Source organism: Ascaphus truei, chromosome 3 (genome assembly GCF_040206685.1).
Source record: "Ascaphus truei isolate aAscTru1 chromosome 3, aAscTru1.hap1, whole genome shotgun sequence".
NCBI classification, from domain to species: domain Eukaryota; kingdom Metazoa; phylum Chordata; class Amphibia; order Anura; family Ascaphidae; genus Ascaphus; species Ascaphus truei.
In genome coordinates this window covers 89,531,905-89,550,836 of record NC_134485.1, presented here as the reverse complement: position 1 = coordinate 89,550,836, position 18,932 = coordinate 89,531,905, and the positions used below count along the sequence as shown (strand labels likewise).

The 18,932-nt window shown below is 39.1% G+C and overlaps 1 protein-coding gene across 5 annotated transcripts in view; it reads right to left on the bottom strand.

Moving 5' to 3' along the window:
• Positions 1–9,764: 9,764 nt before the first annotated feature.
• PNPLA4 (patatin like domain 4, phospholipase and triacylglycerol lipase) overlaps positions 9,765–18,932 on the bottom strand; it is a 43,883-nt gene continuing 34,715 nt past the window's right edge. For 2 of the 5 annotated variants that reach the window (XM_075594559.1, XM_075594560.1), the window contains exon 7: positions 9,765–13,013. In XM_075594559.1, coding sequence (XP_075450674.1) covers positions 12,882–13,013 — 132 coding nt within the window. In that variant the 3' untranslated portion in view covers positions 9,765–12,881. The other 3 variants (XR_012800445.1, XM_075594562.1, XM_075594561.1) reach the window with 3 other exon arrangements.

The window sequence follows — 18,932 nt, the reverse complement described above, 5'->3', positions numbered from 1 at the left end:
CATGTGTCCATCTCAGGCTCTAACTCCAACCCCCTGGATATCACCTGTGGTGTCCCGCAAGGCTCTGTTCTGGGGCCCCTACTCTTCTCAGTGTTCATTAATGATCTTCCCACAGCTTGTAAGGAAGCCTCAATACACATGTATGCAGATGACACAATCCTATATGCACACAGCCATAGCCTCTCTGACCTTCAACACATACTTCAGTCTGACTTTTTGAGACTCGAAAACTGGATTTCCCAAAACAAACTGTTTTTAAACACTGACAAGACTGTAACAATGGTATTTGGGACCAAGACTAAATTTGTAAAGCTTCCAGTGACTGAGCTCCTGATTAGAACCAACGCTAACACCACCCTAACACCTGTCACTAGTTTTAAATACCTGGGCTTATGGTTTGACTCCCACTTAACATTCGGGATGCACATTGATACCCTGACAACCAAGACCTATGCCAAACTAGGGGTACTTTACAGGAACAAATCCTCCCTAAGTCTACTGGTCAGAAAGCGTATTGCACAGCAGATGCTAATGCCAATTATTGACTATGGAGACATAATATATGGCTCGGCTCCTCAAACCCACCTTAGCAAACTTGACACCCTCTACAATTCAATTTGTCGTTTTGTTCTCCAATGCAACTACAACACACATCACTGCGAAATGCTCAAAGAACTAGATTGGTCATCACTAGAGTCTAGGCGCAAAGTTCACCTTTCCTGTCTCACCCTCAAATACTTTCTGGGCAAGCTACCCAGCTACCTGAACAAGCTCCTCACCCCTACCACATGCAGCACCTATCACCTGAGATCAGACTCCAAAAGACTATTCATGGTCCCAAGGCTCAACAAAGTATCCGGCCGTTCCTCCTTCTCCTTCCGTGCACCCCAAAACTGGAACAACCTACCAGAGACTCTCATATACACCACCAGCTTAAGTTCTTTCAAATCTAAGGCTGTCTCACACTTTACTCTGGTCTGTAACTGTTTCATACGCTCATAATATATATTTTCTTTAACTGTGCATGCAATGTCTTGTATATAATGTATACCTTGTTCATTTATGTAACTGTACTTGTAACCATGTATTATTTGTTTTACTCTGTGCCCAGGACATACTTGAAAACGAGAGGTAACTCTCAATGTATTACTTCCTGGTAAAATATTTTATAAATAAATAAATACAATGGATGAAGCAGAAAAGGTTTCACTTAAAAACAGTGCATCTTGGAATGTTATCTGTCACAGGTAACATTCCAAGATGCACTGTTTTAAGTGAAACCTTTTCTGCTTTCTCCATTGTAATATCACCGGAAGAAGAGATCAGTGTAGCTATTCATTTTTGATTATTAAGCTCGGCTAACACGGTACAGATACCTCTACACTACGCAGATAGCATAAGGAGAATACGAGTGAGTGATGGCTCGTATATACACACATATATATATATATACATATATATATATATATATATATATATATATATATATATATATATATATACTGTACACACACACACACACACACACACACACACTGATGGGGGTATTTTTATGCTAGAGTGTGGTTTTGCCTTGCCAATGATGGTGTGCACCTTTTGTGTTTAGCCCTACAAATTGCAGGTGTAAAGAGCTTTTACACAGTATTACTAATTTGGGGCCTCTGTTTGCCAAAACAGTACAGTATGTAAAGCTATACATATCTGTTTTCAATGTACTTGGGGAACCAAAATGTAGTATTCTTTTCCATGATTACACTAAGTTGATGAGGGAAAGTTTTATCATAAAATGTACAATTTTTACAATAGCTTCCCGGAGAGAAATGTGTGCCGGGAAAGACATCTTACCTATGTTTGAATTGCTTGGGTCATGCTCTTTAAGAAAATATATACTTTCAGCCCTGAAAAATATAGGTGTGAACAGTCTTACATAGTTACATATGGTAATTACATAATAAATGAGGTTGAAAAAGGACATACATCCATCAAGTTCAAATTATGCTAAATTTAGTGTTGCTAATTTGGGATTTGTATTAGCCAAAAAAGTATGTGACCTTATACATATCTGATATCAGTTTACTCAGTGGACATATTGCAATTATTAATTTTAATGCAAGGAATTAATTGGCTAGTGATGTCTTGGACAATATTAAGTAATTTTGTAAACATACTTATGACATTATATCTTGATCACACAATATGAAATCTACCTGGAAAGCTAAACATGTGCTGCACAAAAATAATATACACTGTATAGTTTTCATGGGTACAAAGAAAGTTGCTCACGGGACTCATATTTAAAGAAGCAAATGGCAAAATTAAGGAAATGTGCTTGGCTACAGAGGTGGCAGCTAACCTTGGTAACGAAAAGGCTACGAGACAATAAAAATATGAGAAGCAGAGGGTGACAGAAAATCATTACGATGGAGAGATAGTGAGGATGAGAGTCAGCATGTTAAAGGAAGTACTGTACATAAGATAAACAGCACGAGAGAGAAATACAGCAATAGAGATATACTGTAATAAGAAACACTCAGTGGGGTGACAGTGAAAAACAAAAAAACAATAAGATACATGGTGTCAAAGAGCAAAGGTACTGTACAGCACAGAGAAAAAGAAACATAACAGAGATTTATAAAGACATGCATGAAGCCATGAATGTATTCTGACAAAAGACCATAAATAATGTGTTGGTAAACATTTTAGTTATTCTTTTCTTGATCCCTGGGAAACACACAGTTATATTGTGTGTGAAAATAACATAATGGATATTTAAACCAAACTGTTTTAGAAGGACAAAACAGTAAAAATAAATATATAATTCAATGTGAATATTTTTTCTAAGTATTGAAATAAGTTTACTACTGTATAAGGCCCCCGCTAAAAATACAGCTTGGTACAGGTGCGCCGACGACTATTCTAAAACTTGCCTTAATCTTGCCTTGGAAAAGCTGGGGCTATCACCAACAAGATCCAGGTACATGCTGGGTACATGCTGCAACATTTCAGTGACATTTCTGCAGAGACTAATGGCCCATCAGATTAACACAGCAGGGGTCCCTGGCAGTCCCGTTCAGTTTGAATGGGGCTGCCAGTGACCCCCGCTGTTAATTCGATGGGCCATTAGTCTGCCTGCAGAAATGTCACTGAAATGTTGCAGCATCTACCCAGCATGTACCTGGGTCTTGTTGGTGATTGCCCCAGATTTGTTTTAGAATACTCGTCGGCACTACAGTACAGTATTTTGATATTTGACAAAACACCATACAATAACCAACCATATTGTAGTCTAAATCATGCCATTTCTTGAAGTCAAAAAAAAAACTGAAGAGACAAAGGGGCCTATTCATAAAAAATTCAAGCAGTTACTTTTTTTAGCTGGAAATCACCCAAACAGTCATGTAGCCACATTTACTATTTGAAAGTCCAAATCACGGAAAGAGTTTTTTTTCATTGTATTGTGATTTAATTTGGTTTTCAAAATGTGTTGCAACTGTAATCTAAAGAGTCAGTTGTCAATAACAGACAGAACTATATCCAAGGATAACCAAAGAGACCGCAGTGCACCACATGGCCATACACATGGCCATACAGTAGTTAATGTTAATGTGTAACTAGACCAGAACACCTAGATAACACCTAGATAACTTGTATTGCCAATTAAGACTGTAACATAATACATTTTGAAGGCATTTACATCAAACCATCCTATTCATACTCGGTATACACTACGAGACACATTGGGGGTCAAATAGATATTCAATGACAAGCACTATTACAACCATGTTATACACCAGCAAAGTATAAGGAGTGCGAGTCATATTCCCTCCAGGTCATAACCCTGAGGTCAAAAATCATATTCATACATTCTGGCAGAGTAAAAAGGTGTAGCAAATAGGGAACAGAACGCACCTACAGTAGTAGTGCACCTGGGTATTATATGACAAAATTGTTTCATAAACAAGACATAGGTAACACTTTATGGCCATATACATGGGCATAGTGTGGTCTAAGGGTATGTAATAAATCTAAAACATAACAGTGAACAAACAACACGTAATCAGCATCTAAAAAATAGTTAAACGAAAAATTGACATTGAGTTCTCTTGTATTGGCATATACTTTAAACTGGCTACTGGATAATGTTTCTTCAAGAAAAAGTATACAGTAGCCAGTTTAAGGTGTATTCTGTTTGATCAGATAAAACGTTCCCCAAAAGGTGGCAAGCAGTCTTGAGAAGGGTATGGTTTTGTATTTATACTTTGAACACTGTTGCTCCAAGAGGACTCAATGTCAATTTCTCGCTTAACTGTTTTTTTTAGATAGACGCGGATTACACGTGTTCTCTTTGCTCACTGTTATGTGGATGAACACCAGGATCTCTTGAAATCTAACAACAATAGGAAGATCGCAAATTTATCATCACTAACACATTTTCTACAAGTTCAAGCATCATTAGAAAAGCAATTGATTGTAGATGGGATAGTCTCACCAGTGACCAAAGATATGTCTAAGAAAACCAGTGCGTAGCCTCTATTCAGTTATAAAACGGGCAGGAATATGAGAGGCATGATTGTCCAAATGTACCCAGTACTGAAGTACTCAGCAACCAGCATGCATACACTTCTCCTGCAGCATTTACCCTGCATCTGATTCTCTGAATCTGCGGAGAGTCCGGTCATGTAACTGGGTTGACCCAGATGAATCCCATTTTTCTGTGTGAAAGCGTGGACAGAATAAGTAGCTCAATGTAGATGAGTTTCTTTATTGGCGTTGACTATTTCTCGTTTATCTAGGGCTGTGCATTAGATTTGTCTTTGTATCACTCTCTGCTTATTGCATGCATCTACCACTTTCTCTGTCCTTCCTTTAGGTTCATAATCAGGTGATTTTTTTTGTATTTGTAGTGCAGAGTTATCTTATCGAGTGCCTCTCTCCCACATCATACAGTACTATTGCCACAGTTTATACAAAAGAAACACAAGCAAAACAAAATCCTGCTCACCTGACCACTAACTTAACTAAGGTTTCCCTGAGTGGCTTTTCCACTTCCAACAACAAAAATAAGGAACTTTGCAGTTTTAGAAAAAAGGGGTAGAATGGTTTAACCTGTTTGGGGAGAGGCTTTCCCCTCTCTGCTTTCAGCAGCCTTCCTGCCTCCAGGCTCTTGGGGAGAGGGAAGAGGAACCAGGAAATCAGTCTTAAATACCTGATTTCTAACTAGCAGGACAGGTGACAGAAATCAGGCAGCAGACAAACTCTGGTCTGGATTCCTCATCCCTCAGTTCTAGCACTTGCCAAACTGTGGGATGGAGTGCATGTATTATGAGGCTGCACTTTCCAGCCTAAACAGGATAGAAACTGTTCAGTATCCTGGGAGCCCTATATATGGAATTTATTACCATCCCCTGGTTTCTGTCACAATATATATATATATATATATATATATATATATATATACATATATATATATATATATACACACACACACACACACACACACACACACACACGGCTTGACAAATTACCAAAAAAGCTACCCACCCCTGGCCCCACCCCCAATTAAAAAAATTGAATAAATTCCTAATAAGAACTAATAACAACATTAGTTTTTGATAACAGTTTTTTATTGCATTGCATTTATACTTTACTACAATTAGTCATTGTCTCAAAGTTACATAGTAGATGAGGTTGGAAAAAGACATGCGTACATCAAGTTCAACCTACTGTATGTCAAATTTAGACGACAGATACTTTATCCTATATCCGTACTTACAGTATATTGATCCAGAGGAAGGCAAACAAAAAACCCCAGTGCCATATTATCCAATGATATCTCTTAAGGGGAAAAATGTATTCCTTCCTGACTCCAAGAATTGGCAATCAAATTTCTCCCTGGATCAACATCCCTCCTATGTTTACCTATTTATCATATCCCCTCTTAGACGCATCTTTTAAAATGTAAATAAATCTAATTTAGCTAGCCTCTCCTAATTGACATACATTTATTATATGAAAATGTGTGAATGAGAACGTCACTCAGAGGGCTGCAACAATTCAGAGCTGGAGGTTTGCACCCAGAAGAGGAATCCAAGTGGCATTTAGGAAGATCCCTCTTTGTTTCATAAGGCGAAGGTTGTATTTCAGTAAAACCGAAGCAACCAGGATTGTTTTAAACATTTTTTCTTAATTTGTAGTTAGTTTGTCACCCTGCCTCCCCCCTCTCACCCAAATGCAGAGACCTCTGGATCGCGAAATGTGGGGATGGGAGGCGCAAAGTTTGACTCTCCACCGTCCACCTCCTCGACTGGAGCAGCATGAAGAGCCCACTGAGAGCTGTGCCAGCCAAGGAAAAAGCAGCAGCCTGTGCCTGTCCACGTCCCCCACCAGGATCCTCATCTCCTTGCACCAGCTAAGCCTTTGTGGTCTAGACTGGAGTGCAAGCCCCGGGCTGGTCTCCTCCAGTGCAAGAAAACAGCGGCCGAGACCCAGCCAGAACATGGCCTCGGCTGCCTATGCTTCTGAGCAGGTAGGCAACGGGGAGCCAGTTGCCCGGCCGAGGGTAACTAGGATGAGGGGAAGGAGCAGGGGGGACCCGCACAGCAGAGCTGCCTGACAGCAGATACCAGCGCAGACGGTGTTGCAGTGCACATAACACACATCCCCCCACACCCCATGCACATCACACACCCCCTGCACCTCATATCTGCCCCAGCACATCCCACATATAATACTCCAATGCACATCACATCCCCCTCCACCTCACATCCCCTCTGCACATCACACCCCCTGCACATCACCCACACATCACCCCCCCTGCACATCACCCTCTCCCCCCTGCACTTCACACATCACCCTCTCCCCCTCACATCAGCCTCCCCCCTGCACCTCACATCAGCCTCCGATTGCACCTGAAATAACCCTCCCCCTGCACCCCACATCACCCTCCTACCCTGCACCTCACATCACCATCCCCCCTGCACCTCACCCTCCCCCTGCACCTCACATTACCCTTCCACCCTGCACCCCACATCCCCTCCCCCTTGCATCTCACATCCCCCCTTGCATCTCAGATCAGCTGCTCTCCTGCACATCATGCGCTGAACCGGTGTGGGGGCGGGGCCTAAACGGGAGGCCGCAGCAATAGTGGAGCGAGTCGCTTGCTGCAGGGGTGAGGGAAAGAAATGTGGAGCCTGTCAGATGGACACGGAGCTGGCGGCGTCAGGACAGCTGAGGCCCGGCCAGAGGTCAGGCCCAACTGTCAGCGGAGTGTGTGTGTCCCATTTTCCCAGGTACCTGCTCAAGACGCTGCCTCCTCTTCCTGTTCCCAAAAGAGTGGAATAAACTCCTTTGGCATCAGCAGAACACGCCACGTGTCACCCGCTGCCACAGTGCGCAGCCATGCCCCCAGCACCCACAACACATCTAGGGGCTCCTGCCTGACGGCGCCCCACCCATGCTCCTATTGGATGAGGCCTGAGCCACACAAAGCTCCGCCCACCTCAGTTTCGCTTACCCTGCGCATGCATGCATGTTCTCTGCTCTGTTCTTCCTACGCTACGCAGATATCATAAGGAGAATACGGGTGAGTGATGACTCGCCTGCGGCTAAGGTGAGTGGGCGAGTGCATTTGTTGAGCCCTGTATATATATATATATATATATATATATGTAGAGGTATCAGTACCGTGTTAGCCGAGCTTCAATAATCAAAAAATAAATAGATGATACCGTTCTGTGGCTAACGAAATGCTTTTATTTGTGCGAGCTTTCGAGATACACTGATCTCTTCTTCCGGCGATGTTACAATGAATGAAGCAAGGATAACTTGAAAACAGTGTCTCTTGGAATGTTATCTGTGCTTCTCCTTCCCCCCGGTGTGGATGTGTTTTATGGCTAGAGGTGTCAAAGGGTAACTGAAAGCAAGTGAAGAAAGAGTGTGTATGTGTATCAGTGTGAATAAAAATGAATGGAGAGCCCACAGTATAAACAGTGCTCTACACAAGGTGTGTGTGGAGTGAGAGGGATATAAATGGTGTGGGTGGGTGTGGAAATGTGAGAGTTTGTAGCACAACTAAAAGTGTGTGTGGATACTATGTGGTCCCTATTGGTGTATATGGATGGAAAAATAAGGAGTATTAGTATGTGTGAGAGACAGCTGTGTTCTGAGACAGTCTGTACATACTGTGCTATATGTATGCACACACAGCTGTCTCTCACACATACTAATACTCCTTATTTTTCCATCCATATACACCAATAGGGACCACATAGTATCCACACACACTTTTAGTTGTGCTACAAACTCTCACATTTCCACACCCACCCACACCATTTATATCCCTCTCACTCCACACACACCTTGTGTAGAGCACTGTTTATACTGTGGGCTCTCCATTCATTTTTATTCACACTGATACACATACACACTCTTTCTTCACTTGCTTTCAGTTACCCTTTGACACCTCTAGCCATAAAACACATCCACACCGGGGGGAAGGAGAAGCACAGATAACATTCCAAGAGACACTGTTTTCAAGTTATCCTTGCTTCATTCATTGTAACATCGCCGGAAGAAGAGATCAGTGTATCTCGAAAGCTCGCACAAATAAAAGCATTTCGTTAGCCACAGAACGGTATCATCTATTTATTTTTTGATTATATATATATATATATATATATATATATATATAAAACAAATTGGAGTAGCGCCTTAGGAAGCTTGATAAGGATAAATCAGCTGTGTAAAACAGATAGAATTAACAAGGCTATTGACCAAAGAATCCCCAAAAGGGCGAATTTGTGATAAAAACAACTGAAATCTATAGCAAAAATAAAAATATGAAACATAAAAAATAAAATAAAAACCAGATGTCAGTTGAAATTCCAAAAAATGTACTTAGTCCACTGGAGTATTGCTGCCCGTATATAAGGATCACCAAATCCCAGGGATATCTGCAGAAAACAAGAAGAAAAAACAGGCGCACTCCTAGTGTGATAAAGTATAAAACAGTATTTATGGGATTGTAAAATATAAAAAGCGCACTCAGAAACAGAGTAAAAATAATTGCATTTATGAGATATACTCAATCGCCTTGAAGCTGTGAAGGGAATGTATCAGCCTGTCCCGTTGGTGCCACCTCTTGTGTATCCGTTGGTTCAGCAAGGTGCACTTGAGCCACCGCAGCCAGATGATGTAATAACCAGCAATCAGGGGAACCCCTGACGAAGTCCTTAGTGAAGAAACGTGTAGGGCGTTTCCCAAAGAGGCGAGTTTGTGGCTGACTTTACTGCACGAATGGAGAGAGTACCTTGGAGCTGTTGCTATTTTGCTTGGGACTGCTGTCGCTTCCAGTTTTGCAGTTGCCTGCTGGTGAGCAGTGAGAGCTGTGGGAGGTGTATCTGGAGGCAGTCTCTGACCGTGTTGCTGATTATTACATCATCTGGCTGCGGTGGCTCCAGTGCACCTTGCTGAACCAACGGATACACCAGAGGTGGCACCAACAGGACAGGCTGATACATTCCCTTCACAGCTTCAAGGCGATTGAGTATATCTCATAAATGCTATTATTTTTACTCTGTTTGTGAGTGCGCTTTTTATATTTTACAATCCCATAAATACTGTTTTATACTTTATCACACTAGGAGTGCGCCTGTTTTTTCTTCTTGTTTTCGGCATATATATATATATATATATATATATATATATATATATATATATATATATTACACAAACACACAATCACATACATAGATACATAGATGTATATATACATATACACAAAAGCAAAAATAAGAAACACAGCAAAACCTGTAGCGTGGTCTGGATTTTTGTTTAAACATTATGGAGGATGAAAAATATTATCTGCTGACTGCACCGATCCCGGTACCGATATCAGTACACCGGTTTGTCCCCCAACTGCAATGAGGTGCATTGCATAATACAGGCTACTCATCCCAACCTGTGTTCAGTTCACCTTTTGGTATTACAGTACCTCTACCTATTCTCCAGCTGCGATTGTCTGATACCAACAATGAGACGGATGTCTGGGAGTTTTATCAGATACTGTACGTTATATCACTTTTTTATTGACATTTTAATCTTGAGAGTCATTTATATATTTTTGTACTCATAAAATTCTACATTGGTTTTTATTATATTCTGGATCATGCGCTTCTTATTTTTGCTTTTATTATTTCTAATTGGATATGGTTCGTCTTAAAAAGCAGCCTTTATTCCGAAATATCCACAAACTGGTTATATTATTTAGATTCCTTTTAGGATTCACTCTAATTATTTATGTTACTTGATCATTTATCTTGCATTTTCTTCATTGTTATAGCACTATACCTTTACCTTGTTATAATTATATTGGTACGTTATTCACCATTAGAGGTTATATTGTTTTCTAGTTAATAGCCTCAGTTTATTTTAATAGGCTGAAGGGATGTTGTAACCATTGTTAGGCGCTTCTCCTCGCTCCGGTCAGGTGCTTTATGCCGGCGAGCCTCTGAATCCTGCCCTGCTCCTTCTCTTATACAGGGAACTAGTGATTAGCACAGGAGAAGAGGAGGGCAGTATAGTATTTACCAGTGCATTGTAATTAGGCTGCTGAGGGATGAGCGGGGGGCTGTTATCAACACTGAGGAAAGAGAGAGTGGGCTGCAGAGGCATCCAGCAGTTGGGGGCCACAGATAAAGCCATCAAGGGTTGTATGCGGGCCCCAGAAACCTTGTTGCCCACCAATGCTTTAAAGGATTCCTGTTTGCCCTCATTTGATGCTTTCTGGATACCATATCCAGGACACTCTGGCTGCACCACTTAAAACTATTCAAAAGTGCATTAAATTTTTGAAGAGATGACTAATTGTACAGGGCAGGGGTTTTCCTGTTAAAAAAAAAAGTAAACAATAAAGACAAAAAAAATAATAATTGTTTTTATGTTCATTTAAATCTACATACTGTATGTTACCTGGATATCTTGTCTATCTAAAAAGATCTGTCATATAATTGGCAAAACTCTAATAAGCCAGACGGATAACGCATTTTAACATATATTTAAACACAAAGTTCTATAATGGCAGCATGTTTGTTTATAAATAAAATACTCTTATTTTTGTTTTCACAAAAGAAATGTACAGACAAACGCAAACAGGCTGAAATCTGCGGCCTGTGTGCAGCCCCCGCAAGCCGTAAATGTTGTGGCCCAAAAGGATTAAAGCAGTATTAATCATCCCGGGCCAGACAGTCTGTAAAAGCAGTGCACAGGCGTCACACAGAGAAGCAGTCTCTCTGTGTGTCTCCCTGAGCAGCTTTCCAATGTTTTATTATTTTTATATACTGTATTGAAGCAGGGTGTCTCCAGGCGTGAATGCCATTAATTTCAACTTCCAAATATACAGGGCTCCTTAGGGGCTGCTGATAGCTGATCTGGCTGCGGCTTTAAGCTCTCGCGTCACCCCACGTGGGCCCAGCCTGAGAGGCTATTGAGTAAATGTCCATTAGATGGTATTTTAATGTTTGGCATCAGCTCTTTATTGGATATTGCTGAGGATGAGGTGGTCTTCATCCTGGTAGGGGTAAGTAACACATTTATTTATTATAGCCAATGTGGGTATCTGTGCCCCCGTTGAGATCAAAGGTATCAGTGACAATCAATGGATTAAATGGCTAGTGTTTGTTTTTATTGCAATGTATATGTGTATTGTCATTTGTATTTTATTTTACTGTAATGTACAGAACTGTATATTTGAATGGGCAAAAGAGCTATTAGCCACATTTGGCTGATAGGGCTATACCTCATTACTGTATGTGGGGGGGTGAGGGGGAGTATTTTTGGGCGGTGGGTGATGGGGGATAGTTGTCCTGGGGTGGATGGTTGGGCCTCCTAGGGGGGGGGGGGGTAGCGGTTAACCCCATCATTACCTTAGCAGTGAGCCAATAAGGTTATGAAGTGGGGTAATGTATGTTTAATGTTTAACTGTGTTTTTTAACTTTTTATTTTTCTATACTGTATTGAAGCAGGGGGTCTCTGGAGGTGAACCCCATTCATTTCGGCTTTGGGGACTCCCTGATTCCAGAGTTAAAGACCTCTATAGGGGGTGCAGGTAGCCACTCCAGCTGGGCCCATGTGGCGTGGGAGCTTTAAACTCCAGCCTGAGCAGCTACTGGTACCCCATATGGAATGTCTGGAAGGTATCTTGCAGTGCTGACCAATTTAACAGTGAGAAGTCTAAGCAATCTCATTTATATTTTATATGTACATGTCCCAGTCTCTTGGTAATCAGCAGTTTCTGCTAGATAATGTACAGTACTATATAGACAGCTCCAGCTGAGAATTAATGCACACAATAAACAGGAAAAATAAAGAAAAAATTAGACTATTTGTATCCAAGGAGTACCAATATAATACATGTAATTACAAAACCAATTTTTTTTTTGTAAGTGAAGACTGAAGAACGAACATTTCAAACATGATTAATACTTTTCACCCATCAGTAGCCACATTATTCATCACAGCAGACAAGCTCATATCTTATGCAGCAAATGCATGCTTTGACTTTTAATAGAATATAAAATTATAGCTTCTCTTGAAAAATTATAAATGTATTTAATAAAAGCATACAAATTATGGAGCCCAGTCTGGATGTATGTTGGCAATTTCATTTTCTTCTTAGACACAGTTTTCAATCACTCCTTCACATTTTACAGCCCACTCCTTCATCCATTTTGGCATCAACAAAATACAGAAAGTTGACAAAGAAATTTTGCAATTGATTGTCTTTCAAACCACATGCACATCAAGATGATAACGTTTTTCATCGTCTCATAACAATCAGCACAAATTATTTTACTTAATTTAACAGCAATCACAAAACTTTTGCTCTATTCAAACCAGTTCTCCTTTTGTAGAAAGTTCACTGCATCATCAAAACCATCTTGAAAAATAGACTCCATTTTTTCTTGGCTTGGGGGAAAGAATGCTTGATTGAGTCTTTCAAAATTGGCCACTGACAGCTATAGTAGACAGGTTAAGTGAGGATAACTGTATTACTTTTTAGCCAATCCAGTTGAAATGTATGAAGCAGAAAGCCATACAGAATACTGTATAATGTAATACAGACAGGCTATCTAATTACAGCGCCCTGAGATATACATATCTATGACAATCACAAAGCTGCGTTACCAAAAAGCGAATTTAAAAATGATGTTATGTTTTATGTATAGCCTTTTCTTTGACACATTTTTGTAATTAATCTCTTGTTACCCCTTTTTAGTGATAATCAGTGTACATACAGTATGTTAACATTTTTTCAAGTTATGTCAACGTGGCTAGACAAGATGTTTGTTAATTAGTATTTTATCCAAACATGTTAATTTCCCTTTTCCACTACGGTATTATGTGCCCAAGAGCCCATAAACATTAGATGTAATGATTTAATTCAAGTTTGAAAATGTACTGTATTTCTTAATCTTTTTTGTGCATTACATTTTTATACAGAGGCATTCAAGTAAGAAAAACACTATGCTGCTTTTTGATCCTGTAGCGTATTCAATGTCATAATTATGTTTTATTTATTTGTTTAGAGCCTTCCATTTAAATTACATATTTATAATTCTGCTGTGCTGAAGATAGTAAGATTTTAGACTTACAGTATATTATTAATTTTAATGACATCAGGATACACTAGTGTACTAATATACAGTGCTAATGTAAGTATATACTGTATATGGTTTTCTGAGACCAGTTCCTGACTGCCAACAACATATGAATGTACCTGCTTCTGCATCAACTTCTGCAATACATTATATACAAATGTAGCCATTATTATTGTAACCTGTGGCACGCTCCCATATGTGGAATGGTGCAATAAAAGTCAATATTACCTCAGATATTTCGATGGCGTAGAAAAAAAACTTTAGAACAAGTATAAGGTGCCTGTATCCCTAGAAGTGTGACAACACCTCATACACGGACAAAAAAAATCAAAGTAAGGAACAGCTCTCTAAATATTACAGATTCACGGTCTAGACATCAGGTAATACACACTTGAACCATCTACATAGTGTAAAATCAATCGCCTTTTAATTTAAACAGGAACAGGCAAACATCACAAAATTACGTCTCAGGACCATATGGCTTTTCATCAGGTAGGTGTTCAAACAACATATATGACAATACAGTTTATATACATACCTGTGCCATCTTGAACTGAACTATGTCATCAAATTTCCGGTCATCCAACTAAATTATCCCCTCGTAACATATTTTAAAAAAAAATCCTGCACCAAAAAATGGTGAACGATGACATCACGGTCCAACGGTATGTAACTAAATGTCAGAGTCCATTACCATAGCAACCAGGGATGAGGGAGGACAGGAAAAATAAGGTCAATCTTAGTGTTAAATGTTCAGAGGTCCGTAACATTATGTGATCACCACCAAAATGTTCTCAGAGACCACGAACATAGTTTAACAAAATAATAGCTGTAAAATATTCATAATAATTTTACAATGTAATGTTTAAAAATATTATCCCAAGTGTGTTGAAACGTAAAATTATGCATTATTAGTGTAAAATATAATTTTATTTAAAATCAAGTTTATATATACATAGATATGTGATATTATAATATTTATACATTGAGCATTCTGTATTATATCATTTCCCCATGGCTCATCGATACTCCCATGTGTCATAATAATCTATTTCGCAATATTATACCAATATAATTCCTTATATTCTAATGACTAAAATATGTGTATGATGAATAGAGATTTGATAGTTCTTATCCATTGAAATATCCCAATATATATATGAGCAATATGTATAGTAGGCACACCTAAAAAATATAAAGAAATGTACAAGTGCGTAAGACCTAAAAATAAATATAGAAATACTTCACCCAACACCAGGATCGATGAAGAAAACTCAGCATTGCATGATAGTGATTAACAAAGAATTGTATTGAGACAACCAAATAACCAATGTTTCGGTCCGATGGGGGACCTTCCTCCGGATGGTGTGGAACCATGGACAAACAGACAGACTATAAACCCTATAATGACCCAGAAGTACAAATCAAGAAAACATAAAGCACCCATTGACTACAGGGTCAGAGCATGGTTGCTTAGCGTAAATAACACCTGTGTAGGCTGTGTGATCCCTGTTGTAGGTAGTAAACAACTGTAGAAAGGTTATTCACTATACTGCAATGTGCAGTGGAGACTATAATAAATCAAGCGTCTTATCTCTATTGCTCTGAATGTGGACAATGTGAACTGGATGCAGCACATTGCAGTATAGTGAATAACCTGTCTACAGTTGACACAAGTAGGGCTGGCACAAGGTACAAGACACCCCGGGCACAAATAGATCGATCCATTTCGATAAAATTGACCAAGAGACATATGCTAATACATTACATTTTAACCAGGATGTTGTTATCAGAGGAGATAGAAGTATTGGAGAATGACCTCTCATTTTTCTCCTATAACAAAAGCTCTTTTTTTCAGGTGGAGGTAGATTTGTATAAACTGCTTTGTTCTATTAAATTGAAAATAATGTTTCCTAAACCCACACAGGTGTATATGAAAGAGAATCAGATGACACAAGGGAGAGGACTGGAGTGCAGCGATAAACAAGAACCAAAGTTAGATGATTGTATTGAAGAGGGGAGATTAGACTCTGCACTCTTACAGACTAGTAAATTGAGATCTAAAAGTAGATTTGGCCCATCTGCGTGCAATAACACATTAGAGACTATTTATAGTTTGGTCAAAGAGGACTTGAGGAAATGTGGTTGTCACAAGAAACCTAGGTTTTGCAATATTCCCCCTAGGGAGAATAAGATCTTGCAAAACTTGCAAAGATATAAAACTATTTTCAAACTCGCCGATAAAGTCGAGGCTCTTGTACTCATGGATTATAAGAATTACAGGTTAGAAATCATGAGACGGTTATCCAACCGTGTATATTGTGCACCATTATAGCTGATGACCCCACCATACAGATAAAGAAAGAAATTGATACATTAATAGAGCGGGCTTGTGTTCATGGTTTGATAGACTGCTAGATTTCCAGTTTGATCAGTGCTATACACTCTCCCTAAGGTACATAAGGATCCTGAATGGCCACTGGGTAGAATCATAGTCGCTGGGGCGGATTCTGTGTTCCAACTATGTCGGTCTACCTGGATGTGATACTCAGGCCTTATGTTGAACAGACAACATATTTTCATATGGAGACACAGCACAATTTTTGAGTTTAGTACATAACTTTGGGGGAGTTGCCAATGATACCATACTTGTAACCATGGATGTCCAGAGCCTGTACACCTCCATCCCAAATGGAGGGTTGGAGGCGGTGAACATGGTACTGGGGAAACGAGTGGCCTGAATTAAAAAATATATAATTAGAATGGCTTGATATTATTTTGAGGAAAAACTATTTCTGTTTTGAGGATACATGTTATTTACAAAAGCAGGGAACTGCCATGAGTTCAAACGTGGCTCCAGAGTATGCAAATTTGTTTATGGCAATTTTTGGAGAGTCAGATGGTGTCTGTGAATCGGGACTTTCTGCTGCACTACTTGGTGTGGATGAGATACATTGATAATATGTTCCCTGTCTGGTAGGGCAGCATGGAGTCTCTGGTTAGATTTGTTAACACCATTAACCTGTAATATCCTACCATTAGGTTTAGCATGATGGCCAACTATCATTCTATCCAATTTTTGGATGTCACTGTTATAAATAAGGCTGGCTGCCTCACTAATTACATACATATAAAGAAAACTGATAAAGCATAATCTATTGTTGGGTAGTAGTCATCATCCGACCTATTTGATTTATAATTTGCCACTAAGACAGCTATTACGAGTCAAAAGAATTGTGTCGGACCCAACAATACTAGATGAAACAGATGGACACTACATTTATTGAAAGAGGTCATAAGAAAGCTACACTGAATAATCTGGAATAAAACTCAGGCCTTGCTATAGCAGTGGGTTGTGAGTAAGAACTTGTCTTTTCTGAAGAAGTTTGTTGTGGGTAGAAGTGAAACTGTGTATGTGATTAAAAGAAAGTTTTCCTAGGTTCTCTTAACTTCTGCTTCACCTCATAAATTGCATAGACAGCCGTTTATTTGCTCTCACTAGCTGCTTAGTCATTGCATTGGTTAGATTGCTAGATTAACAAGTAACTATTTAAATGACGAACCAGCAAGTAAAAATGCCCAGTGTTGTAAAACATTATGACATTGTGAAATTATGCATTCACGCCTCCTTGCTAGGGTAGAAAATAAGCTATTTAAGACTAAGATCTCAGTGCGCATTTTATTCAGACTCAGATTTGATTATTATACAGGCATACCCCGGTTTAAGGACACTCACTTTAAGTACACTCGCGAGTAAGTACATATCGCCCAATAGGCAAACGGCAGGTCACGCATGCGCCTGTCAGCACGTCCTGAACAGTAATACCGGCTCCCTACCTGTACCAGAGCTGTGCGCAAGCGGGGAGACTATAGAGCCTGTTACAAATGCGTTATTTACATCACTTATGCACGTATATGATGATTGCAGTACAGTACATGCATCGTAAGTGGGAAAAGGGGAGTGTTTCACTTTAAGTACATTTTCACTTTACATACATGCTCCGGTCCCATTGCGTACGTTAATGCGGGGTATGCCTGTATGTACTCTTGTGATAGCTACAATATATAATAAAAGTAATTTGACAGAGGGTTACCCTAAAGTCTTGAGAGTGGGGTTATATTTATTCCACAATAGACACCTCATTAAAGTTCAACAGATCTTGAGGAGGAATCTCTTACAACTCAAGATAAACAAAGTGGTAAAGAAAAAGAGAATTCCCTTTGTTTCTGGAAATATATCGTCGTCAGGTTACATAAAAAATTATAGTACGAGACATTGGAATATGTTTGATAGTGATTCTGTATTATGCAATATTTTGAGCTCTCCACCTCTTATTGCATACAGTAGTGGAAGGTGCTTCAGGAATTACCTGGTGCAGGCAGATAGAAAAATTGAGACTGGATCACAAACATATCTTGCAACATGAAGTGTGGCACTTTCCCATGTTTAAACTGCATTCATTGCAATTCTGTAATTAAGGGAGACATCGTTAGACATCTTTGCATGGGTAAATCCTATGAAATTAACATTTCTTTACTTTTAACTCGGAACATGTAGTTTATCTCCTATGGTATCCTTGTGGAGAGTGTTATGTTGGAAAGACAATCAGACCCCATACCAAAAAAAAAAAAAAGACTTGGTGAACATACGCCTGCTATTCATCTAGCATTAAAAAAAACATTGGGAATGTGCCAAATGAATCTACTGTTGCAAGAGATTTTGTAGAAAAAGTATAACATCTGCCAACTAAGGTTTCAAATTATAGATTGGATAGCTCCTCTTTAGAGTGGTGATAGGGAAATTTTGTTTGGGAAAAGAATCACGTTAGATTTCTAATTTGATTGCGTTGCTCCAAGAGGTATCAGTGATTGCCTTGAACTTAGAGTATTTCTATGATACCAAGACATTTTAGGAAATAGCTCATTTTCTATAGGTAACCAAGGTTATTGGAATATGGATATAACAACTGTCTATTGTTGGTAATTTATGTACATATGTATATATTCTGATATTTCAATAGATAAGAACTATCACATCTCTATTCATCATAGACATATATTAGTCTTTAGAATATAAGGAATTATATTGGTTTGATACTGCAAAATAGATTATTATGAAACATGGGAGAATAGATGAGCCATGGGGAAATCATCACTATAATACACAATGCACAATGTATAAATAGTGTAATATCACATAATATATATATATTTATAAAAGAAAAAGACTAGATACTGCATATAAACCACATACTGTACTGTAGTAGCACAGGTACC